We start from the raw sequence: 26716 nt of genomic DNA, 5'->3' as shown, positions 1-26716 counted from the left end.
CCCACAATGCAACTTATCAGATTAAATGCAGGCTTCATACTTTTCTCCCCTAAAGCACTCTGCCATCTAGTGGTCAACGGGTAAATCAACATTTTACACTAAACACGACACAAAAACTTTCTTGGAAGACTTTTCTAAATTATCTTTCGATGCCAAACGTGGCTTTTAAAGTTTCTTTTCTTTGTTTTTGTTCCAAAGTGTAAAACTGTCCAAACGCCTGCAGAGGGTCACAGCCGACACATTTGACCTTTAACACTGTCCGCCTCAGACACATGCTCGCACACTCATGAACATGCCAATAGTGCCCCGAGGCTGTGTTAAGTGAAGTGTTTCACACATCCAGTGCAAAGGTCCATTAGGTAAAACGCCTCCAACCGCGTCCTGACCTCCGTCCACTTCCCTCTCCGCCCTCCTCGTGCAGCTGCGTGGCTGCAGGACCGGCGAGGGTGAAGTGTCTCCACTGAACAGTTTAAACTGCGTCGCTAGGTAGGAAAAAGGCCCCGAGAGCCTGTGAAATGTCAGCTGTGTGGAAATTAGTTTTCAGTCTGTTAAAGACGGAGCTCCTCTAGGTGCTGAGGGGAGCATGTGGCAGGAGCGTTAAAGGAAATGTGTTAAAGGATAAGTTCACCCAAAATTGAAATCTTAGTCATTATCTACTCACTGCCCACCCTGTGTTTTGTAGTTGGGGCTTCGCAGCAAAACAGCGTTGAGGATTTGTTATTACTGTCAAAGAACAACCAGAAAAAAGCATTAAAGTGAAACTCTCGCCAAAATGCAACCGAGGCTTTATTTGTGAATGTATCTGAGTCACACCTTCGTGTAAAAGCATAATTATGACGAAAGAGGCACTTTTAAGATTTACCGTATTTCCGTTTTCAGGTCAAACTCATTTTCAATGGGAGTGCTACGGGCACTTTTACGATAGCATCAAAATCTCTATTTTTACAACAGTAAGAAGTCTCGACACAACATGAAACGTTGCTGGTAGCATCACCAGGGTCTCTACACATGAACACCAGCACTGACAACATTGTTTGTGTACACAGAGTTACTAAAAAGGAAGTTTTTGAACAGCTCATGTTAGCAGTAGCTTGTTCCACTCGCCACCGTCCTGCCAGTGGAGAAGAGTCGATCTCAGAATGTGACGTAACCTGGAGGACAGTTAAGGTGGAACGCTCCTAAAGCTTAGTTCCATATAAATGCAGATCATTTGTTGTTTTGTCGTTAGCGAAAAACAACATTGACCTTGGAGTTGAAAAAAGAGCCCCATCTCTGTATAAAAGCAAGAAGTCTCTGTCTGTCTGTGTGTTCCTCAAATATCTCTGCGGATCAGGATCAGACTGACCTGAGAGTTTCAACATGGCTGCTGTTTGGTTCAAGGGTGTGCGACGTCGGATTTGTTTGGACTGCAATGATACCGTTAATAAATTATTTCATAAATGCTTTACCTATTCGCTAGCATTGCTAACCGTAGCCACCACAGTCACGTGCGCACCAGAGCCAATCACTGCAGAGCTCACCTCCATGACAACAAGCAGGATGCCAAGCTGGACCGGGATTTTGCCGGCGGTTCGGTCCCGTTCTGTGCATCTAAACTGACTGTTGTGGGTTAATGAGACTAAAGGAGTCCGGACCGAGTCTGTTCGGGTCTGAGGAGATCCGGAGACGCGCGGACAACAAAGTGGAATCTGTGGATGTTCGTGTGTAGCTAGCTGCTAGCTGCTAGCTGCTAGCTGCTAGCCGTTAACACGGCCCAGCTCCCGAGTCGACGGACGCACCGGCAGGTCCAGAACCGGACTGAGGGTAAATAATGTCCGCCACGCTTTTTCGCGAACATTGCCGTCACGTTTGCTTTGTGTCTGGTGCAGGAAGAAACGGCGAAAACAGACTTTGATAACGAAAGCGTCCGTAAGTAGCAAGTTTGGTTGTCGAGGAACCGGAAGTTGTGGGAGGGACGGAGGCGGATGAGTGACAGGCAACGACGGTCGGCTAGAGACAGAGCGATATTTAGAGTTGAGAGATTTGTGACATTTAGCGTGTTTTGAGTGTGAAGTTAGTGTGTTATTCAGTGAGTAATGGAGTCGGTTTTTTGTTTAATGAGTGAAAACTTTGAGTAGATGCTGAATGTGGAGCTCTTCTGAGACCTGAGCACTGCCTGCATTTAAATGTAAATGGTTACATAAAACTGTAAATGTTTAAAATGTATGAACATATTTAGCAAACAACAATATATAAGTAATACAAAATGGTTTGTTAAACATATTTGTGGTTTTCACAGTAAAAAAATAACTTTTTCTACTCGGATTTTATGGGTTTTTTTTGTGATTTTAGGACCATTTTGTTAATACAGTATGTCAAAATAAAAATAAATAAATAAATAACTGTACAGTCACACATGTGAGGTTGTGCTGAAAATAATGACATTAAGTAAATAGTTTTTAAGGTGAAATATAATGTCAAAATCAAAAATCGGATATCACAACAAACCTAAATATCCCTGACGTCCCACCTTCAAACAGCCTCATTGACCATCCATGAAAAAGCTACTTAACCTCCCACTTTTCTATAGGAATACATGCTTCCTACAGGCACTGCACTAGTTCTCCTAAATAACTAATAATTGATTTGAAAACATGTTCTTTAAATCCTTTTATATTTAAAATCTATTCTGTGGCTGATAAAAGCCGAGAACTCGTCTGAAGTGGATGCATGAGCTCGAACATGCGTCATGTCTTTTCAAATCATTTTGGGATGTCAGAGCTTTTTGCGGACCACAAATCCTCCCCCGACTTTCCATGAGGCGTGACGATGAGTAGATAAAGACTGAATTTTGCTTATTTATGATTAATTTATCCTTTTTAAAGATTTTCAATGAGCAGAAATGTGAAATACATCCTCTAGTGTCAAACTCTGCACAGAGAAGCTCAAACACTCAACATAGGAGGAAGAAAAAACACATTGCTGTCTGATTCAAACTTGACTGGGATGTGAAAATGTGAAATATGTGTCACAACAATCTCTGATCTGAAAAACTGGCACCAATAATTCTCCGCTGAGCTTCTCTTCATTGATTCTGTGTCACAGCCTGTTCGTGCGCTCCGGCTGAGAAACTATAAAGAGGTAAAAGTCTGAAAACATGTCGACACAGACGCCTCGGAGGGTTGAATCTCTGCTCAGACGTAATGTAAAAGGTCACGTCGCACTTCAGTTTGACGCCTGTGAGTGACAGGCAGCTCTGAGGGCAGACAGACACACTGCTCCTCTAAATGTTAATGTTCCCACATGGATGACTCTGCACCAGCCTGCCCTCTGTCTCCATCTCTCATGTCATTACACTCTGCTGATCTTAACATCCTAAATATAGGCTCCTCGCTGCAGCCGGGCGCCGAGGCTTTGTTGTTCAGCAGCTTCGGTTCAAGACACGTGAATAAGATGAAGACGACTGTGCTGTGTTTTCTTTGTTTCCTCTGGATTTCTTTGCTTTTTTCCCCCCACTGTTCTTTCTCCTGTTTGCAGGAGAAAGCCACTAGATGGGGCTGCAACACTCCACACTTCATCATCCACAGTGCTGTAATGAATGCTGCTATGAGCTAATGAAGCTGTCCTTCCTCAAACCAACAGTAACAGACTGGAGGCCAGGAGGGAATTCAGAGGAACAATTTAAAAGCATCTGAACGACTGTGAGTGGAGGATTCATCTGCCAGATGCAAAACAACGACACAATCAAAGAGTTTTCATGGTTTCTGCAGGACAGTGATGCAGTTTTGTGCATCTATGAATCCTTTGTTTGTGTGACCTTCAAAATAAAAGCCCCAATAATAATAACTTGAGGCTCATTTGGAAGAAAGTGTAGAATAAACAAACACTGTAGACTTTATCAAACAGAAACAATGATTATTTATATTTATTCATAGATAAAAGATGTTTAGTTTAAGTTCCAGCAACAAAAGTTTTATAATTAATTAAATGTTACCCAGCCGTATTATTCATTCAGCAGCCCAGTAAAGAAAATATGGAGCCAGATGTTTATTATCGGCTGATATCCTCACAGATATTTATTGATATTGGTGTACGTGCCTGTTTTTCTAGGTTATATGACACAGAAACAGATGCAGAAGGTAATCTTATAATTATAAAATTCTCAGTGAAGTTTATGTTTTAAACTGTGAGGTCACAAGTGTTTGATAATCACACTGAAGGAATCGGACGATTTATCGATATCAGAATCTTTTACTCGTTGTGTTATCGGCCCCGATATCGGCGATTGATCAGCTCTAATAATAACAGTAATGATATCATAAACAAGGCGCTTCCTTTTCTTGTTTTCAGAGGTGCATGACTTAGTTTCACGACTAAATAAACTGAATAAACATAAACATTATTATTTCCTGTTGGAGGACATCTTGTTTTATGTATATTACAGAAATGTATGAAATATATGTGAGTTTGTTTTATTACCTTATTTATTGTAAAGATATCCTCTCAGCTTGTGCACCTTTAAATGTAAATATCTAATCAGAGCTGATTAAATTGAGCATTATTCTTCATTTATTTGATTATATATATATATAATCTCTATGTGACATCATCTTGTGCTGATCAGAGTTGGGATTAAACGTGGCTGCTCCAGAGAAGATCCCAGCTGATCGATGAATGTGATCGGTGTGTGTTGAACGTTGGGATGAATTTCGCTGGACGACCGCTCGAACGCCTCAGAACTTCAGATCGTATATTTTAAGAGCATGTTGAGTTTTTAGAGGTCTCGTCCCGCTGAGCTGCTGTTTGATGGAAACCTCTGAACTCGCCACTAAACCACTAATTGATCTGATCTGAAGGTTTCAGGATTACACACACACACACACACACACACACTTTAACTAAGCATGTGCAGAAAGCAGCATCTCCATAACATGTGTAATATGAAGTCATATTAATGTGGACCAGGTTTTTCCTTCATCTGGCCCCGGAGGCCCCCCGTCTGGACCCCTGCCAGACCCCCACCCCTCCGCTGTTCCCACATCAGACCACCTTACAAACTGGGGTTTGCAGGGGGGGTTGGAATGTATTTTGCCCTGTGTGATGTGATTGTTTGCAGAGAAATGGGTTGACCTTGCCCTCTGATGCCACACACACACGCACACACTGGCTCTGGCCGGGCTGGAGGTGTGTGAGACAGGCCTGCTGAGTGCAGGAGGTCTGGGACCCCGTCACCACTTCCTCCAGACGGAGAACAGAGGATCCAGTCAGCTGAAGCCAGAATGGGACGATAATGAGCCGTCCAGCCGCCACCGCCACCTCGTTCCAGGTATTATTGAAACCTTCGCTTCTCACTTTTCTTCCTCTGCGAGGAAACTGAGGGATAAGACGAGAGTTTAACGTCTGGAAGGCAACATGCAGCTTTAAGAATTAATAATTACTGTGCATGATGTTTGTGCTCAGGTAAACCCTCACCTTGATGAACACTACCTGGCTGCTGCTGTAAATAAAAAGAGACTATTTCGTTTTGAATAAGGAGATTTTCATATATTTGGAAGAGGAGGTGAAGCAGTCAGATGTAAAGATTTTTAAAAATAATTATTTTTTTTTTATTCAATTAAAGGTTTTTTTTTTTATTTACAAACACTGAGGTGCTTCTTTAGTTTCAGGGATTTACAAGAGAATAAAGCTTCTTAAAAATTATTATTATTATTATTATTATTATTATTATGGTCACAGATGTATAAAAAGCTGTTTTCTTGTTATTTCCTGACGATTTTGTGTTTTTGAGTCCAAGATTTAAAAAAAAAAAATAATAATAATAAACAACCAAAGGAATCAGAAAGTCAAACTGTGTTAAATTAAAATCAAGACGTTCCGGATCAGACTTTATTTCAACAAAACTGTGTTTTATTTATTTATTTTCGTTTCTATAATTTGAACCAGTAACTGGGGAAGTTTGAGAGAAACTTTGTGTCCTTGATGAAACTCGTAATTTCTCCGGAACATAAAACAACTTTCATGTTTCTTTTTTTGTTTTTCTAAAGTAATTTAACAAATCGTAAAACTTTAGTCTGGAAACTTGTGACTTATTTAATTCAGCTTTCGGAGGAGCAGCGTGTTCACGTCAAGTATTAATATTTCAGTTTCACAAAGTAAAATAAAAAGTAAAACGCCTGATTTTGTTTTCTTGTTTGACACGTTTCTGTTTCTGTTAAAGTCTCAACGCGCTGATGAGTCAACGTGTTAAAAAATGTTTCATAGTTTATCCGGTAACTCCAGTAAGAAAAGTTCCTCCTGAGCAAAATATGATAATTAAAACATTTAATAAAGTCTAAATGACGTGTGCGTAATGAAACAAGTAAACAAATATAATGAATGTGTTCAACATGTTTTAACTCTGTTAACTTGTCATCAGCAGGCTCAGATGTTCATCATGGTCCCAACAAATATTCTCTCCTGTATTTAATTACTAAATATCTTTTAAATGACTAAAATATGTTTGTTTTTTCAGTCCCGCGTGGTCGTTTAAATGTATAACGTTTCTTATTGTTGCTCAAATTCTTCTGCAGGTGTGACCAAAAAATATTACTATAAACTTAAAATCAGTAGAAAGACATTAAATAATTTAATTTGAATCCTATAGGCTGCTTTATAATTTAAGATAAGTGTGAATGTGTGTGTGTGTGTGTGTGTGTGTGTGTGCGCGCGCGTGCGAGCCATTTGAGGACATTATCTCAAAAAACGACACCGCGTGCGAGTGTGCGTGCACAAATTGATCAGCGTATTGATGGGGAGGAGGAGCAGATCGGAAACTTGGTGGCTGATGGGTCTGCACACACACACACACACACACACACACACACACACACACACACACACACGCAGGGCACGCACGCACAGGGCACAGGTCCAGTGTGTCTCCCAGTGGCGGCGCGCTCTCACTGCAGCACCCGCGCTCGTCGCGCTTTGTAAGAGAGGCTGCGCACCGAGTGGCTGCACACCGGAGGTCTCTCACCGGGGAATTTATTATTCAAACACGGTAAGAGCTTCACTTGTGGCTGTTTGTTGAAGGAGAGACGGAGGCGGGTGCAGAAGCGCAACAGCGGCGCGCTTTTACGCACAAGAAATCCCCTCCGGCGAGGCCTCGAGTATGAATTTTATCTTAATACACATGCTTGTTTATTTACATATTAATATACAGAAATGTGTGTTGTGCTTTGGGTTATATGTATACATATATTTTAAAATTTAACATATCAACACGGGATAGTTTCCAGGTTTCAGACCTGCTCGACACACGTCCTTCTGTTGGAGATAAAAAATAATAATAATAACCAGAAAATGTTTAATGACGCGTAAATCTGTGTGAGCAGCGGACACATGACATGCTGAAGGGTGCAGAGGAGGGGGGACAAGGATGTGGCAGGTTTAGAAATCGGTAGAAAAACGCGTAACCGAGGGATCCGGCTGGTTGACCTCCCGGTGACCCCCTTCAACTTTCCACTCCGGTTGCCTCTGGTGATCAGGATCTACTGTAATCCAGTCAAAGTGATGCGCGCTGCCGCTGCTGCTATGTGCGTCCAGTGTCCGAATATAATCCACTATGAGACAATAGCCTCTGTGTGTGTGTGTGTGTGTGTGTGTGTGTGTGTGTGTGTGTGTGTGTGTGTGTGTGTGTGTGTCACTGTAGGCCTGCGGGTTCTTTTATCATTTTGGGAGGAGGGGGGAGATGCACGAACCAGATCCACGTCACGTTTGCGCTGACATGTTGTCACAGGTCATAATGATAATAATGAGGACACTAACGTGACTTAATGTGCAGGTTCAATAAGTCCTGTCAGTCACTGTCAGACATCTTGTTTTACGTTCAGTGTGTGGAGCTGGAGACGAATTGTACCAAAAGAATTTGGGTTAAAAAAAAAAAATTTCGTTCCATCCTAACATGCGTGTGAGTCGACTTTCCTCTCACATTGAGGGCGGAAACGTTTAATTGATGCGATATTTTATATGATGCGGAACAAAATTCCCACTTTGTTCGACTTTACCAACAACAACAGGTCATGAAAAGTCTGATGGAGGAACAAAAACAGGAAAATATGCTTTTTTAAAAATATATAAATCATCCTCGACTGACTGACTGCGCATGCACGTGTATGTATGTGCATGTGTAAGTCCAAGCGTGTGTGTGTGTGTGTGTGTGTGTGTGTGTGTGTGTGTGTGTGTGTGATTGGCCAGTGTCGCCGCCGTGATTTGGGCTGCAGATACCGATGCACTGTGCAGACCTATGGGAGCGCAGGGAGGGCAGAAGGGGGAGGGCGGAGTGTCTGAGGCGGACTCCATTTGTAATGAAGGATCTGATGAGCTGGGTTCAGACCAGGCTACCGCTCACTGAGTCCGCGTGGGCACCGAGGAGCGAGAGAGAGAAGGAGAAGGGAGGTCCATGTAAATGAGGAGCCGCGCTGAACGGACCTGAACCTCCGCTGCAGCCGGCGGGCGACGCGAGGGCGGCGGAGCGGAGAGTGTGTGTAACAACCGGAGCGCGGAGGAAGAAAAACAAAACCAGGCGGTGATATATATGTGAGAGCTGCACGCGGGGAGCGAGGAGGAGCAGTGAGGAGGAGCAGTGAGGAGCAGCTGGTGGATCTTTGCTTTTTAAGAAAAGAGAAGTGGGAATCAGCGAGCATCAGGCAGCAGGACGGAGGAGCAGGATGAGCGTGATCCGTGCGGGAGGAGCAGAACTGTGCGTGTGAGGTAAAGGCCTGCAGGGAGGACATCATATATATACGTGTGTGTGTGTGTGTGTCTGTGTGCGTGCGTGTGTGTGTATAGACGCACATACCAGACACACTAAGCTTATTGTCGTACATTTTGAAAGCTGTCTCCATTTCTACATGTTTAACAGTTAAACTCCATCTTCTTCCTCCTCGTGCGTAAAAGTTGAATTATAGATATAAAAATCAACCGTCTGCAGCCGTTTAACTGTTCAGCCTGTGATGTTCTGCTCTTTCATCTCGCTTCCAAAAAAAAAAAAAAACCAGTGCTGAAGTTCAGGTTCATGCACATTTTAATCTTCTTTCAGTTTCTAAGTCTGTAATTAGCTGATTGGATCGTTTACAGCGGAGGTCGCTGTGACGTGATTTGTTGGGAGAACACCAGATTTTAGTTCTGTTTTCTTTGTTCAACACGACGTGAAAATGAGAATAAATCTCTGCATCTCGCATTTTATCAACAAGTCTCAACTGTTCAACATTTTATTTTCGCTTATTTGGTTTTTGTAGCTTTTTACTGTTTTGTCCCATCGATTGAAAAAAAAAATATATTGAATGTTTTTATTCTGGATCTGAGTTCAGACTTTAATTTGCTCAAATGTTTAGGTAATAAATTATAATATATAATGTGTGTGTGTGTGTGTGTGTGTGTGTGTGTGTGTGTGTGTGTGTGTGTGTGTGTGTGTGTGTGTGTGTGTGTGTCTCAGTGGGACATGGCGAACGGAGGGGACCAGTTCGGCCTCGCAGACCGTCCGGACTCGGACTGCATGGATTCCCCAAAAGACAACAAGCAGGCGGAGCGCAGCTACACCATAAACTCTCCACCGTCACCGCAGAAAGCTTCCAGCCAGCAGCAGCAGCAGCAGCAGCAGCAGCAGCAGCAGCAGGCAGCGGCCTGCACCGCCGACCAGAATGTAAATATGGATGATTAATTATTGATCACTGATTTGAACTTACATCATCCAGACTTTTACGCAGTTTTTGCCTCATGAATTAAATATTAAAGAATTTGTTGGTGCAGAAAAGTTCGGCTCAGTGTTTTTTTAGCGAGTGTTTGGTTTAATTTACACGCTGATTTACGCGAGGACTCGAGATGCTGAGGGATCTTAAACTATTACTTAAAATGTTTAAATCACTGTTTTAATTGTGTAAAAGCTAACTGGGAATGTTTCCTGCTGTAACTTCCTCTTGTTTGTGCTTTTTTCTCGCTGCAGGGGATGGACGGCATCAAAGTTTTCCTCCACGACAGGGAACTTTGGACGAAGTTTGACGAAGTGGGAACAGAAATGATCATCACGAAGGCTGGAAGGTAGAGAGATTAGAGATAATTATCCTGTTTATTCTAGTTTTGGAAGAAGCAGTTGTGTAAAGTGTACACGCATGCACAATATGCTCCAGGCACCCAGGGGACGCTCGGCCTCTGAGGGCCGCTCAGGCTGTTTTTAGTTTATTATCTAACTTCTGGGATTTTATAAATATTCTTCTTCTTCTTCCTGCAGGAGGATGTTCCCCAGCTACAAGGTGAAGGTCACAGGACTCAACCCAAAAACCAAGTACATCCTCCTGATGGACATCGTGCCGGCGGACGACCATCGATACAAATTCGCAGACAACAAATGGTTCGTACATCACAACATGTACACACGCAGATGATCCAGGATCCGCCACGATAGACTCACTTTCTTCATGATTTGTGGTTTTACGCAGCGAGTCGTGCGTAAAACTAAAAACAAACCCACCGATATCCAACATACATGAATTATATGATCAGAGTCCCAGTTTTTATTTATTTATTTACTGACATTCTCGCTGATATCCCCTGTAACGCTGAGATGTAGGTGAGCTGTGTTGTTGTGGTTTGCAGCCTCCACTCCTCTCCATCCCCGCCCCCGCGCAGTGGAAAGGTCGGGTCCTGCTGCAGACTGGGATGGCCTAGTTCCCCCGTGTTTACCCCCGTGACTGCCCGCCGGTTAAATCAGAGTAAGAAGGGTTCACCGGGCGGACAGACGGCGCAGTCAGAGCGGGATTAAAGTCTCCCATTCAGCTGTGTGCGCTGCTGCCGCTGCTGCTGCTGCTGCGGGGAAGAATCCGAGCAGAGCGACTCACTCTGCAGTGAGATCCATCCGCGCTCAGCCTCCTCAGAGCAGCAGACAGCCGGGTACTATATGAAGCGGAGGTAACCTGCAGCAGATCGATCCGACAGGCTGCAAATTAGTGTCCAAAATATCATAAATGCCATTTTATTTTAATGTATTATTATTATGATGATTATTATGAGTCTCGCCGGGTCGCGTCATTTGACCTTTACGCACGGCGCAGACTTTAAACACACCAATACGCAAGATGCATATTTTCAAAAAAGTGCCTTTTTTGCAGTCTGGAGATGATTGAAGTCTTAATTAAGATTTAAGCCTCCACTCGCTATTTTTCCAGCCCTGGTTGGTGCTGTAGTCAGAGGAGCTGCAGCCTGAATGTTCAACACGTTCACATTAAAAAAATTAACGCGCCGAACGAAAACTCAAACAGGTTTGGTTCTGACTTCTTCCATCAGCGAGAAAATAGTCCAGTAGCTCACAGGATTAATTGTAAAAAAAAAAAGAATAAAATAAAAAAGAATAAAATGATGCACTTCTCCTGTTTTGTGTTTTGTTTTCGTGTGAGTTTTGTGATGCTCTGAGGTTTTTTTTTCTTTGCCTCAAGGCAACACTTTGCTCTGTCGAAAATAACAGCAATATTTAAGGAAGGCGAGTTATTTCAGTCCGGCTTAGCTCAGGTCCATTTTTAATCTGTTTGTAGACTTAAAAAAAAAAACAGCTAAGTGCAGCTTGTGTGTCTAATTGGAGCCGCAGAAAGGCCCTCACTCTGCAGACGGCCTGCTGCGCCGCGGGGCGCCGGACGGAGCGCTGCGTGGCCTGAGTGTCTGTTTTCTCATCTGCTCTGTGTGTGTGTGTGTGTGTGTGTGTGTGTCGTGCAGGTCGGTGACGGGGAAGGCAGAGCCCGCGATGCCCGGGAGGCTTTACGTCCACCCGGACTCCCCCGCCACCGGAGCGCACTGGAGCCGCCAGCTCGTCTCCTTCCAGAAGCTCAAACTGACCAACAACCACCTGGATCCGTTTGGACACGTGAGTCTCTCTTCTTCAGAGCAGTTTGCTAAAACCATGTTTCCAAACAGATCAATAAAAATGGTCTTTGCAAGGCCGGACCCCCCAATATATCGAGTCTCACTGATATCAAAAATATAAATAAATAGCTATTTTATTCACACAATCACAGAAATCTCAGAAATAATCATTAGAAGATGACAGAAAATAAAAAGGGAGGGAGAGAAAAAACACAAGTAAACTAAATATTAGTTTTGCAGTTCTGCCCCCAAGACAAATAAAGTTTTATGAATAAATCTGGAGGAAAAAAAACATGTAAAACCAGTTTGTAACGAGTCAGAACCAACAAACTTCTCTGGCATCTAAACTTTAAATTTAGTTTACAAACTCAACTTGACCTCCAAAGTTAAAGATAGTTAATCTAATTCAGTCTTTGTTATCTGGGTCACTGGACGTTAACAGCTGCAGCGGCTCCATCAGGTGCCTCCTGCACTTTGTTTTACTCAAACTGTACAAACTTTTAAAGGTTTCAGGAGAGTTTTGACTCTCGAGCAATGCATGCTGGGAATTCTGCTTCTATGCTGATCACAATTTTAATGAGTTGATTGATTTCTGTTTGCAAAGTTGTCAAAATAAATAAATAAATAAATAAATAAAACAAAACAAACAACAACCCGAAAGTCAAAAAGTGAGAAAAAAGTGGACATTTTGATTTCTAGATATTATTTGGCTAAATGTACAAATACGTGATAAAAAAAAAAGCCTTTAAGTATCTGATAAAAAAATCAATTAAATTACCAAAATATATATAATATTTCTTAATGTAAGTCAAATACTTTGTCATCTTGCTGATTATCAGATAGATACAAAAGATATTCAGCATTTTTATGGGAAGCTGTTTTTTTTAAATGCAACTGCAGGTCAATAATAATAATAATAATAATAATAATAATAATAATAATAATAATAATAATAATAATAATAATAATAATAATAATAAGAAATGCACTACTCACTTTTCATCACTCCAAGTCAAAAGACGTTTATGTAAGTAGACCTTGTGTTTAAAAGTCCTGAAAATTAGAAAATGTGAGTTTAATTAACTAAAGATAATTAAATCTTGTATGTTTTGTCTTACATACACCAAAGATTAGTTAGTCACATGTGAGTTTTTTAGTTTTTTGACAGTTTCCTGCATCGTCTTGTAAGAAAACCTGGTGAAGTTCTGAACGCTGTTGTTGTTGGACGTGAAGTGGACGGTGTGCCGGAGTCTTTTCCTGCTCACTCTTCACCCAAATTAGTTGATTTTACTGGAAACCTTTATAAAAACCTGTCGTCTTAAACCGCTTTAATCTGAAACTCAACATGTCTTATTGTATTAACTTAGCACAGAGTCGACTTGGCAACTTTACTTGAGTTTTTCTCAAAATCTTTAGCTCACATGAATTATTTCTTTTCCAGAGGCTAAAGTCTAGAAATGACTATTTTCAGTCAAACATGCTGCACAAAACATAAAGTCACTGTGATAACTTTTGTTTTTTCTATAGATTCTATTGTTGAGGCAACACAAAGAGGTTTAACTCAACAAACAATGCTGGGAAGTCTGCTAATATTCTGCAGGTGACGCTCCTCCCCTCCCATGCAAAAACTGAACATACGGATTAATCTGTGCCGTATTATTATTATTATTATTATTATTATTATTATTATTATTATTATTACATCTTCTGAGTAATTTAATTTCCCAATGAATAGTAGTTTGTTTTTTTCTTTTACAAAACATGAAATAATAATTAACGACCACTCAAAAGTTTAATTATTACTGAATCTGTCTTTACAGTGGTACGTTTAATTAACAAAAAATAATTAAATCTTGTATATTTACATTAATATTGAACAACAGATTGATGACTTTTTACAGTGTAATTGTGGATTTTTACTTTTTTAGGCTGCAAAACAAAAAAACAAAACAAAACAAAAAACACATTTAAAGTAAGAACGATAACAACAGGGGCCTAATGATGCGTCGATCTGGATCAATACATGGATTCAACGATCAAATATCCAATAGCATCGATGCAAATGAAAACATTGATTCATATTGCTGCCACTGTGTACATAGACCTTTATTTTGAAAGTCCCATGGCACGTCTATGTCACAGTTTCCTCTGTTGTCTAGACGGTGCTTCGTTTTCTTTTAAAAACAACAGATTGTTTTCCATTAACACGTCTGGAATCACTGATAAAATAACACTTCCATGAAGAGTTCAGTAAAAAAATTGTCAAATCGTATTTTAGTTGCTTTTTGTGAGTTGATTTAAATGCAACTGATGGTGTTAAATGACCAGATGATGTCACCTCATATCGATCGGAGGCCTCTGTATCGAACTGACTGATCGTGTCAGACTTTGTGATATCGTGATATCATGTCGTATTGACCAAATAATCGATATAATATTGTATGGTGATGAAACTTTACACCCCTGTTAGTGACATGTGACTTTTTACAGTGTAGTCAAGGACTTTAAGATTTAGGAAAAACCAAAAAAAAAAAACCCCACACACTTTAAAAGACAATACACCTCATGATAGGGATACAAATCATTAATCTCTCAGTGTAAATGTTCTATTGGACACTTCAAACAGCCATTATATGTTTTCAGGGTAATTAACCCTGAGTGATGTTTTTAATTTAAAAGAGAGATGACACAAACTACAGTCCAGTACCAGGTCCGGTCCTGATCTCAGGTGGCAGCAGCTCGTTCGCCTGAAAATAACTCGGCAGACTTCACAACAGTGCATAAATCAGAGGAGGGCAGAGCGACACACACACACACACACACACACACACACACACACACACACACACAGTTGAGCAGGTGAGCAGGCTTTGTTGTGCACACGCTCAGAAACAAACAGACGTGTAATCTTGTCAGGCTTGTTAAATTAGACGTAATAATGATTTCGGTGACTGGAGTCCATTAGCTCATGGAGACGTCACTGCGATTAAACTGAGCCCCTGTGGATAACACACACACACACACACACACACACACACACACACACACACACACACACACACACACACACACACACACACACACACAAGGTCCAATTTACACTTGTGAAGTTTCTTTTATCTGGGAAATAATTTAGGTTCGGTCATACACAGACTGTAAATGTTTGTAAAATGTTATATATGTGTATAAGGCTGCATTTAACTAATCTAAAATGCCTTTTTGTAGCTTTTGTGTCTCAGTAGGCTGAAGAACAACTATTTTATTAAAGAGCGTATTTAAAAATGGCAGCTTGAATTGAATCAAGCTAGCAGTTAGCATACGTGGAGACACAAGCAAACCAATATAATCGCTACATGAAATAAACACAGCAGAGACATTAAAAGATTAACATGTTTGACTTTAAAATGATAAAATGCTAGTTGCAAGTGCGTAGCCTATATTTCTATATGTGGACATTTCATCAACGCCTCCAGTAACACAATGTTTACATTTCAAAGTGTTTACGACTACATTTAAATGATCTAATATACATATTTGTTGCTTTCGTGTCTCATTAGGCCAAATAACAACAATTTTTTATTAATGTTAGTTTAGAGAGCTAATTTTAAAATGGTAACTTGAATTGAACCAAGCTAGCAGTTAGCATAAAATGGAGACACTAGCATGATACATGTTTAACTTTACATCTTTACAGTCATGGCTGAAAATAACAACAGAAATAAATAAGTTAACTAAAAGATTTCTCATAAATATGCTAATCAACTGTCGGTTTTCTACTCGGAAGTGACTGTTGTTGCTAACACAACATCACGGTCCAACCATGTTAGTTGTGGTTAACAACATTAAATCAAAAGTATATTAAGTTTCATTTTATTTCAGGGGACAGAATCATGCAACACAATGTAAACACGCCAGATTTAGCAAGAATGCTAATGTAGGCTAGCCTTGTTGACCCTTGGCAGACAGGCTAACAGAAACACTAACATTGCAAACAACAATACACGGATGTATTTTTATTTATTTATTAGTTTAATTGACAGGGACGATACATGTTCACATTGTTACATCTAATTAAACGTACTGTTGGACTTCTAGCTGCAGCTAATCTGCAGTCTTTGTACCTTGTTAGGCTTTTGGGGAATGAAACACGGGACATAACACTCGTAAATAGACGTAAAAATGTACAATTCAGCAGACACAGACAAGCAGATTGATTGTATTTTGTAATACACAGTACAAAAATGAACAAAAAACACCATGTGGTCTGGTGGAGATGAGTTTTAAAAGTGGGATAAAGAGCGCTATAGAATACACAATTATTGTGGTCAAACAAATTCACGATAACAATATTTTCATTATGTCAAAACATTTTGGAGAAAAACAAAACAATCAAATGTATCTGTAACTTTGTTTACTGTGGGTTTTTCCTGGTAAATTCAAAACAAATTTATTGTGTGAGTGTAAAAGTGACAAATGACAAATACGAGGCAACCAGATGAACCGATAAACAAAAGAAGCACATGATCTAACATCTTCCCTGGTTATTATCATATGTGTATTATCAACAGGATTTCAGTATTTTAATTTTTAATAGCAGTTATTGTGAATATCGTGATATCACAACACAATGTTTCCCTTATCGCTTTGTTTAAAGGTGGCAGCCATGTTTGGTTCTCACCTAAATACAGCCGTTTATACAAAAAAAATCAAGCTCTCTGCTTTATTCTCTGAATTAACAGAAATGTAAAACCCCCCACCAACATATTCAGCCTTGGAAAACTAAATATGAACCTGTTTTTCCTTCTGGCCTACATTGGTTTGATCCCACTACTATGTAAACAGCAAGTCTCTGTCGTAAAGATTCATATCATCCTAGAAATCTGTTTACCTTCTGACATATATATGCGTTCACCCTCCACCTGGCCTCCAGTCTACAGTCCAGCTCCCAGCATCTGCAAACATGACAGGTCAGTCAGTCTCACCCTCTCCGTCTCCTCCCCCATGCAGATAATACTCAACTCCATGCACAAATACCAGCCTCGTCTCCACATCGTCAAGGCGGACGAGAATAACGGCTTCGGCTCGAAAAACACGGCTTTCTGCACCCACGTCTTCTCCGAGACGGCCTTCATCGCTGTGACGTCCTACCAGAACCACAAGGTACAGCGCACCAGAACACTGCTGGAACACAGGAAAACCCACTTATATGTGTTTTTAGAAAGAAAGTGTTATGGATGGAAAAACAAAAAGGCAGTGATTGGAGGTTTTTGAACGTGAAGTCTCTGAGCCTCGTAGTTATTCTCGCAATTATGGAAATAGATCTCAAAGTCTTAAGTGTGCAAATCACATCTGCTCTACTGTCAAATTTGTGAGCATTTAGATAAGAATATTTGCCTTTGGTCACTGGCCACATTCGAACTTCTGTCTCTCACACGTGTTCGCACACACACATGCGCACACACGCGCACACACACACACACACATACACACACATTTCTGCCTGTGTTTGTGTTAGTCCGTCTTTTGTATCCAGAAAGTCAATTTTGCATCATCTTTGTTTATGTGTCCGTACTCGGTATTTGTAAACATGTCCAAAAATAAATTACCCGTGTGTGTGTGTGCTTGTGTGAGAATGTGTGTGCGTGTGTGTGTGTGTTGGCCTGTAACGACCTGTTTCTTTTTCTTGATCTCGGCTGATCCGACTTCCTCCACTGCAAAGACAGACTGTCGAGGCTTTACGCTCCTCTGCCATTTATGTTCTCACACGTCAGCTGCCTCGATTTTGATCGTAAGAAAAACACATAAATCACATCAAACGCTAATTTTTCTGCATAGTCTTAATTTAACACACAGCATTATTCGTAAGGAAAATTTGCTCACTTTATATTTTATTAATAGGAGAGCGTTCTGGGACATCTTACAAGATTGAAACAGACACACAACAGCTTTTGTAAACTTGACAAAATATAATCGTACATTTTGCACACATTCATCTACAGCTTCACGATGGTTTTATATTATTTACTGTATAATTAAAAAGTGACTGAAACAGACAACGGTCTAGAAAATAGATGCACAACAAGTGTTTAATCCATCACCGTTGTTGAAACAGTTTGGTTTTATTTATATTTATATTTATTTTAACAGCTAAACTAATTGCAGTTTATGTATAAATGAATAATGTTTTTTTATTCAATTATTGTAAATGTCTATTTTATTCTTTTATTTATATATATATATATATATATATATATATATATATATATATATATATATATATATATATATATATATATATATATATATATATATATATATATATATATATATATATATATATATATATATATATATATATATATATAAAAATGCATAATTTGTATTTCAAGCTTTATTACTGATTTATAATATTATTACTAATGTAGATGAAGTGTCTCAATAATTATTTCTAACTTTCAGAGTTGTTAATTAAATTTGGTTACTATAAGAAACTGTATTAAAACTCTCTGTTCACACAGTAACAAATACTGTCGGTGTCACACTTCTGTGTTAATTCCAACATCTGTGCATAAAAATGAGCGCTATGATCCAGTAGTTCGGAGGAGGCCATCAATATTATCAGCACTTCAAAGTTTGTTTGGACCTGAGCTCCAGTCCGCTCGCCTGCTGCGTGATGGACACGGACGGCTCGGAGGTTTCCCTCCATGACATCACAGAGAAAGAGCTCGAAGAGTCGTGAAGACATCAAAGCGCCGAGCTCTGGACCTCTAAAAGCTTTGGCCCGAAATCTTTAAACCTGGCGACTGTTTGGGTAAACAGTTTATTCAGTGTCAGCTGTCCGCTGCGCTGGAAACGTCAGCGTCTGAGGAATGTTGGCCGTGCAGAGTTTCAGCAGCGAGGCCGCTTTTAACATCTGCAGAGCCTCTGACGAATAGTCGGCTACTGACTTTCGGCCAATGAAAAGAACTGTTAAAACAAGTGTTTCTGGGTCGTGTTCCTTCAGGCCTGTGCTGAGATTGTGTCTGACTTATCTGTACGTTTTCTGTTTTTGTTCTCAGATTACACAGCTGAAGATAGAAAATAATCCTTTCGCAAAGGGCTTCAGAGGCAGCGACGACAACGAGCTGCACCGCATGGCCAAGCTGCAAAGGTGGGTACAGCTTTGTGTGTGTGTGTGTGTGTGTGTGAGAATTAAAAACAAATCCATAAAAAGAAGGAAGTTCCCAACTACAAAATCTGTCCAGCATCCTTCACCTTGAGATAATACGGTGCTTTTTAAAAGAGTCAGAATTAAATTAAATCTGTCTGCCCCTCATCTGTTAACGCATCTTATTCTTGTTCAGTCCAAACGTTGATTTTTCATTATTTTCCGCTGCTTTCCTTCGCATTATTTTCATTTAGCTCTGAGCAAACAGTCTAATTACTTATCTTTATCTTCCTGTGTGTGTCAGATACATCGGTTACTGTTCTACTTTTGTTTTGTGCATTCAACTCTTCTTATAAGAAAATGCTGAATCCACCCGACAACTGTTCCTTATTAAAACATGCATGAAAAACAGATCCATCCTTCACTCTGAGGAGTGTTATGATGGGGTACATATGGTCTAAGACGCGTGTGCTTGAGTGAGTGAGCGGAGCCAAGTGGTATGAAGGGGATGTGAGCTTTTTTGTCACCTGAAGGTTGATCTTAGCCCGAAACGCCGTCCAGAGCGCGCAGCACAAACAGGACGCGCCAAGCATTGATGGACGGATGATATCACACCGCTGCTGGTCTGTTAGACTGTCACTGCTGATCAGCTGATGACCCCTACATGGTGTCCGTTTGCGTGCTTAACTAATCTTCATTCAAGTGTTGTTGTGGCAGGCGGTTTAGAGATTTTAATAAGCCAGTGAGAGGAGGGGAGGCTGTTACTGATGGGGGAGGACGAAGGGGGGGAAAGAGGGGTTGTATTAAACGCAGCGCTCCTGTTTTATTGTGCTGCTGTGGTTGGTGGAGAGCAGAGCAGAGCAGAGGAGAGAGGAGAATCTATCCGAAGTGACACACGGATGGATGTTTATTTTTAGACCGGGCGAATTATCTCACAACGGCACAGGCTGTGTGTGTGTGTGTGTGTGTGTGTCACTATCTCAGCGAGAGTCAGGGAGATGTGGCCCGCTGTCCCCAACATACCACAGAGTTCACCAAGAGTGCAGTGTGCACAGAGAGAGGGAGAGATCAGAGCTGAAGGGATTGAGAGCGGCTAAGTAGACTTGAAAGAAAAAGGAAGAAAAAAGAAAAACACGAGAACAATACAAGCAGGAAGGATTTAATGTAACAGAAGTACCAGTCTGGAGAGGCAGTTGTGTCTGTGCAGCATACCTGAGGCCAAAGCGGCAATAAGATGCAAATTGTTGCTTTCATCTGACTTCCATCTTTCCGTTTCAGTAAGGACTTCCCTGTGGTTCCTCGCAGCACCGTCCGTCAGAGGGCCTGCTCCACCGGGAGCCCCTTCAGCGGGGAGGGCCGGGGTCTGCGGGGCTCCCCCGATGCCGTCGGATCCCCCTACAGCTGCGACAACGGCCTGAACAGCAGCAGCCCCCAGGAGCTGCTGAGCGCCGCCTCCGCCCACTACATCCTGCCTCATCCTCATCCTCATCCTCATCCTCACCTGCAGCACAGCCAGCAGCCGCAGGTGTACCACTGCTCCAAGAGGAAAGGTAGGAGGACGCTGATCTCAGAACACTGTGCAGAGGAAGATGACTAAAGCTAATAAAAACAAAATGGTGCAGATATGATGCATGTGGGACAATATTCATTAATTTACTGGAATCATTTTTAAACAGTGACAGTGGAAATACTTGTGTATTTCTCTCGCAATAAAAAAAAAAATCATATAAACGTAATAACAATATCTTTACATGCAAAGTGTCGAACACAGCAGGATAGAGATTTAGCAATAACAAGAAGTTTAAATAATAGACAACCGCAATAAGTGAGAGAGAAACAGACATTTTAATCGTAACACACTGAAAGATTAATAGTGATGCAGCTGCTCCAAATTAAAAAGATGTGGTTTTTTAAATTTAGTTTTTATAAATTCCACTGGAGTTAACTGTTCAAAGATCCAAGATGGTGGCGCTCAACTGTTCAGTGTCGTAAACACAGAGAGCAGCCTCACCAGATTTTTAATTTTTCTTTGGAGCATCTTAAAGAAAAGCAACAGAAGATCCGAGGGTTCTGGTTCGGCCGTGAAATGAGAAGCGTCTCTGAGGTTTTTTCCTGCTGCTGTCGCCAAGTGTTTGCTCATGTGGGAAACATTTGGTGTCTGTGAGTAAGTTCACTGAAGAGTGTGGTCTTCTGTTGTGAACTGGCGCTTTTACAAGTAAAGATTGATTTGTTAATATATGAGGGTGTTGGATTATATATCATAACACAGGCAGACGGTGTGGTGATGATTGGATCTCGTTTCTGTTAATCGGCCAAGAAAAGAGCTAAATGTAGTAAGTTATTAATCTCAGTAAGATGTGTAAAAATAACTAAATTAAGCATAACAGTTAAAAGTTTAGTAAACAAATTAGCAGGAGGAGTCTGAATAAAGAAAAGAGAATGGGTCCGAGAACGTGTCCTTGAGGAACGCCAAATCAAACCAGCACCAGCAACCCGACAAGTACGAGTGAGACTGTTTAGATGACGAGATCAGCTTGTCGTTATATAAACTTTACTCCAAGTTTTAAGAATAGTTTCCTACCTATCAGGCAGCTGGTACAAAAATCAACAACATCAAGATCTATTTCTTTATACGAGTCAGTTCAGTCACAGCGGCCTCGTTGTGTTTCTGCTCAATCTAACGTGTAACTTACAAAAACAAACCTTTACTCTGTAACTGGTGAGGACATCAGACGTCTCTCTGGGTTGTTTTAATGTTCCACTGAGCTTAATTAAATTAAACTACATGAACATTTATTGTGCTGTGACTGGCATTCAGTTTGTGTTTGCAAACTGTGTAATTAGCATCAGATTTACTAAGACAGCCGCTGACTGAATCATTAAATAATTTATCTCCCGACTGGTCCTTTACACATTTCGCTCGCGTGAGTTTCTTCAGACACGTTAATCAGCAGCTAGAATAAAATCAGTAACGATGACGCAAATGTTTCTGCACTCTGCGAGAGGAGAGACTTTATTAGTGTTGAGACTGAAAAAAAAAAAAAAAAGTGTAATGAGGCTGAAAACGCTCAATAATTAGATTCTGAAACATTTTCTACGGCTGTAACAAAACGCAGGCGCAGGAATATTCGGGTGACACTGAACTGTTATGTTAACTCAGCATGGGTGCAGCTCTGATGATGAGTAATGTGCTTTCAGGCTGGTGCAGCTAAAATAAATATCCCTACATGCAGAATTAATCTGAATCAAGGCACAAAGGACCTTTTAAATCCGGACTGTGCTCCCTCGCAAAAAGGGCTTATAGGAACTGTGAAGACAGTCGAGTGGACGTGAAGCTCTCACTGTAACATGAAACATGATGTGCTGAATGAACATGGTGGATATTTTCTGTATATTGATGTGTTTTGTGTTGTTATATGCCACTAATGCTGTACGTCTGATTATAGCCAGTGGACATGCTAATGCTCAACACACACACACACACTCACACACATCGCAGCAACATCTAACTACCACGAGGAACACGATGGAAATATGTCCTCTGACTTTTTGTGTTATCCTTGTTGCTCGGTTTATTGTGCAGACACACACGTTGGTGCAAAAACAAACTAAACTAAAAGTCTGCACTGATAACAAGTACAACCCTGACTGACTGTGGAGGCACATTTCTGCCAGCTGAAGGAACAAAAAGAAATGAATACTAAGCTTGCTTTTTGATTGCAAATCACAAATATGAGATAGCGTCATAATTATGAGACTGAAAGTCAAAAACACAAGTCAAAATGTTCAGATAAAATAAAGTCATAATTAGACATATAAAGTCAGTCTTGTCAGACACAAAGTTAAAATTATGGGAAAAGTATATATGAAATATGAAAATTTAAAAACACAAACTGAAATTATGTCATTTGAAGGTCCCAATTACGACACGAAATGTCAGAATTATGAGATTAAAAACACAAATACATGAGCTAAATGTAAATAAAAAAAATAGAAAAAGAAATAGAAAGTCTTAAAGTCATGAACATGATGTGAAATGTTATTGAGAAAAATTATGAAACAAGAGTCATAAATTTGAGATAGTCAGATATGAGATTAAAAACACAATTATCATACAGAAATCGTGTGAACATTTAAAAAATCTTTTTATCGCGGCTGAGTTTGTATCTTTTTTTTTCTTAAACTTGTGGAAACTGGCTTCGATTCATCTTACACTATTTTTCTGAAATGTATACTTTCAGTATTGGCAGTATTGCAGATCCCAGTGTCTTCATAGTGCTTTTTTCACATATCATGATTTTTTTCCTAATTTAAAAAAGAACTTTTTTAATATCACACGTTGTTTAAACACAGTGAGCGACTCAAGCTGGTCCCCAGAAGTTAACGAACTAGAAACATGTGGCACATTATAAACTGAAACTAAACCCCGGCATCATGTTTGTACTTAAGTTAATATCATACGTCCTGTATAAGCAGCTAATCTAAAACTTTTTTCATGTGTACATTGTGTTCTCGTCTCAGCTTCTTGAACTTGAACTTTTGCAGTTCTCACTTACTGTAACTCGCGTTGGATTGAAAAAAAAAAAAAAATCAACACAATCTTCTCTCTGTGTCCTTCTGTAGTGGAGGAGAACTGCCCGTCAGGAAACCGCCAGCACCCGTACAAGAAACCCTTCGCCGGTGGCTCACCGAGCGAGGGCGAGTCTTACTATCACCCCTCCTCCTACCCTCCTCCTCCACCCGGCCTCTCCAACAACCCTGCCCTGGGTCTCACCGACTCCCCCTACAGCTCAGACATGGGACAGCGTCAGGCGTGCATGTTTGCCGGCTCAGAGCCCAGACTGGATGAACTCAACTGTACATCCTGGTCATACACCTGCCCGCTTCCCTCCGCCATGACCCCCATGGAACCCTACCCACCTTACACCCCTCATCCCCCCTACAGCTCCAGCCCTCAGGGCTCTCGACTCAGCGCCATAGCCCACCAGAGCTCTCCTCCTCTGGGAGAACACATCGGCCACGACCCCTACCACAGCCAGAGCTCCGGACCTCCGTCCCAGAGCTCCCAAAACATTCACAGCAGGCAGCTCAGCCCTCCTCTCAGAGAGTATCCTCGCTACACGCCCAACCTGTCTCCTCCTCTCTACCACACGCTAGAGACACACACACACATCAGGTGTGGCGTCCCAGAGTGGAGCGCCGCCTCCTAACTGAACCAGAGGACATAAACCTGACAGACTGATTTAGCGGACAGAGATTCCTCGTCTCGATTTCAGTGACCCTTCTTTTCTGCTCTTCTGACAGATGCTGCGGACTAAATGTGATGTTACCTTTGTAAAAAAAAAAAAAAGAAAGAAAAGAAGAAGAAAAACATAACAATTGTGAAAAGTGTGATTTTGTGCTGTGTGAAGAGGTGTCATCTGTCAGTCATGTTCTATCTCCCCCCTGTTGTTGAATGGAGCCGTGGATCGTTGAAAGGACGGGACTTGGACAATCCACGATGCTTCAGGAAAGAAAAAAAAAACAAACAAACAATCCAAGCAGCACAATCAAAGTTGTACCTTATCGTCTTTTTCCCACCACCCAAAGACTGGTGTCATCCAAATGTTTGCACTGTGAGCCCCGTGAAGGCCAGACCGTGAACAGCACTCGCCTGCTTCTCCTCCTCTCAATGACTCCCACTCTCTCTCCGTTGTGAAGGATGTAAATTGTGACCCACTGTCAGACAGGCAGTAACATTTACTGACCAAAATAATCTCACCTCCCACAGCAGAGCCTGAGGGAGCCTGTTTTTTTTTTATTATTATTATTATTTTTTTCTTTTTTTTTTATCCGTAGTGGAGCAAAGCACAGCTCCATGCTCAGTCTCAGTGAAGGATAAAAGGCATGAGTCGTCTGTGTGTGCGTGTTCGTATGTAAAGCCTATGTCAGCTCAGCTCAAGGATGCTATGAGTTAATTTCCGATGAGACAGGCGGTGGTAGCTGCAGGCGCTGCACCATAGAGATAAACAGTTTGTTTAGACCACGCTACAGGCTGGAGGACCTGTAAACACTGTTTCCACTGCATTCTGGGTAAATGCACTACTCAGCGTCATGCAGCTGTCACCGCTGTCCTCTTAGTCACCCCCAGCTGACCAATCAGCTTCGCCCGTTCACTGAGAGCCAGCCTGTGAGCGCTCGCCTCTCTTTTTATCCTGAGCTGACCAGTCAGAGCGGGAGTGCAACGTTCCAGTTGTGTGTATGTGTCGTGTGTGTGTGTGTGTGTGTGTGTTCGTTGTCCCATTTTTGTTTGTTTCTGAATTATTCATGAGTCCACTGTTGATCTTTGACATGCGAGGATTGCTCAGCCAACACAACGAATCACAACAGTGCTGTAAAACTTGGTAAAATATTCCTTTAAAGTCTCTTCTTTTTTTTTTTTAAATCTAAATCTTCCGACCACACAGCGTTTCTACATGAACCGCTACGAGAAGATTGGGCTGAATACATTCGCTTTCCATGCAGATGTTTTGCAGCACCACCTTCCTCCTTTTCAGCCGACTGTAAAGAAACCTGTCGTGCAAAACAGAAGCCGAGACTTTCCGTTTATTTTTGTGCAAAATGAAGACGTTTTTATATTTCAGTAAAATGTGAGAAGGTGCTTTAACATAACAAACCATCAGCCTGCAAAGAGCAAATCCTCGTCGTCATTCCTCGATATGTATTCGATTTGTGTGTGAGTGTGTGTGTGAGTGTGTGTGTTACAATGAGATTTTTTTTAATAGCTTTGTTCCTGCTCATAGTATTTATTACTCTAGATTTGTAAAGATTAGTATGTTGTTGACTTGTGAAACAAGACGGTATTGTTCAGAGACCTTTTGTTTCTCTTTGAAGGTTTATTTCTGGTTTCACCCTCCATCTCTAAGTGGTGATGCATAGTTGTGATATAAAAAAAACCAAACAAAACAAAACAATATTTTCTGTTCTATGGAAATAAAGACAGATTTATATACAGAATAAATTTTAGAGAATTTTTGCGTAAGTCAAGTGGTTGCAGTGTTCTTTCTTTGTGATGAGGTGACGGCAGAGACGAGCCATTAACATTCCCAGCGGGTTATTTTAAAGTGTGTTCAGCACCTCGGGGGGGTGGAAACTCTTTTAAGTGCAGAACAGTTTATCAGTTTCAATGCATGTATCAATAAGAGGGACCCGATAACAACTGGAGCCTGCACCTTTTCCCAAATGCATTTTCCAGAAGTGTCTCATTCAACGAGGTAGAACGTATTGTTTTAAAGTATAGAACTAGAACGAACCCCGGTGTCTCCTCCTCTTGGACTCTCGGAGTGCTGTGGGTGCCGTGCATACCTTGGCCGCCTCCTCTTATCTCTGACAGGTTGTTTGGCATCTCCAGTCTCCACCAGCTGGACGCTCTCACTGACAACCTGCTGCACAGAGAGAGGTGGGGTCAGCCTGGATGCAGAACAAAGAAAGGTGGGGGTGTGTTGGTGGTCCCCCCCTCCCCCTCCACCTCCACCTAAACCGCCATCGTTCCTCTCTCCTGACATCTTTCTTTGTTAACCTCTTACACCTTACACCTGCTCAGAGTTTACCTCATCCTTTATTTTGAAAGCACGATTCTAAAGATTTATTTAGAGGGGTCGTTAAATCACTGAACGTCCAGCTTGAATTTACACCTAATTGTGTCGTTTCATGTCAGTTGTC

The 26716-nt window shown here is 41.1% G+C and overlaps 1 protein-coding gene and 1 long non-coding RNA gene across 5 annotated transcripts; one reads left to right on the top strand and one right to left on the bottom strand.

The window, feature by feature from the left end:
* The first annotated feature begins 1617 nt into the window (after positions 1 to 1617).
* On the top strand, positions 1618 to 26036 carry LOC119019069 (T-box transcription factor TBX5-A-like). 3 transcript variants are annotated; one of them, XM_037097293.1, is made up of 11 exons: positions 1618 to 1803; positions 3622 to 3680; positions 4604 to 5305; positions 9455 to 9661; positions 9962 to 10056; positions 10247 to 10366; positions 11722 to 11869; positions 16876 to 17028; positions 18927 to 19018; positions 20294 to 20565; positions 23639 to 26036. In XM_037097293.1, the coding sequence occupies exons 3-11, from the start codon at positions 5270 to 5272 to the stop codon at positions 24223 to 24225; spliced, it is 1710 nt and encodes a 569-aa protein (XP_036953188.1). In that variant the 5' UTR covers positions 1618 to 1803; positions 3622 to 3680; positions 4604 to 5269; the 3' UTR covers positions 24226 to 26036. The 3 variants fall into 3 exon arrangements, with proteins under 3 accessions (XP_036953188.1, XP_036953189.1, XP_036953190.1); XM_037097294.1 differs by having other exon boundaries at positions 3517 to 3680; XM_037097295.1 differs by lacking the exons at positions 1618 to 1803; positions 3622 to 3680; positions 4604 to 5305 and adding an exon at positions 8274 to 8730.
* LOC119019072 lies at positions 15869 to 18064 on the bottom strand. Of its 2 annotated transcripts, none has more exons than XR_005074923.1 (3): positions 17539 to 18064; positions 16903 to 17049; positions 15869 to 16820 (listed from the first exon to the last, which is right to left on the bottom strand). It is a non-coding gene; the product is annotated as an uncharacterized LOC119019072 (long non-coding RNA). The 2 variants fall into 2 exon arrangements; XR_005074924.1 differs by having other exon boundaries at positions 16903 to 17046.
* Positions 26037 to 26716: the final 680 nt, after the last annotated feature.

Source organism: Acanthopagrus latus, chromosome 5, assembly GCF_904848185.1.
Source record: "Acanthopagrus latus isolate v.2019 chromosome 5, fAcaLat1.1, whole genome shotgun sequence".
Lineage (NCBI taxonomy): Eukaryota > Metazoa > Chordata > Actinopteri > Spariformes > Sparidae > Acanthopagrus > Acanthopagrus latus.
Note: the sequence above shows the minus strand (reverse complement) of the source record. Positions and strands in the feature narration are given on the sequence as shown.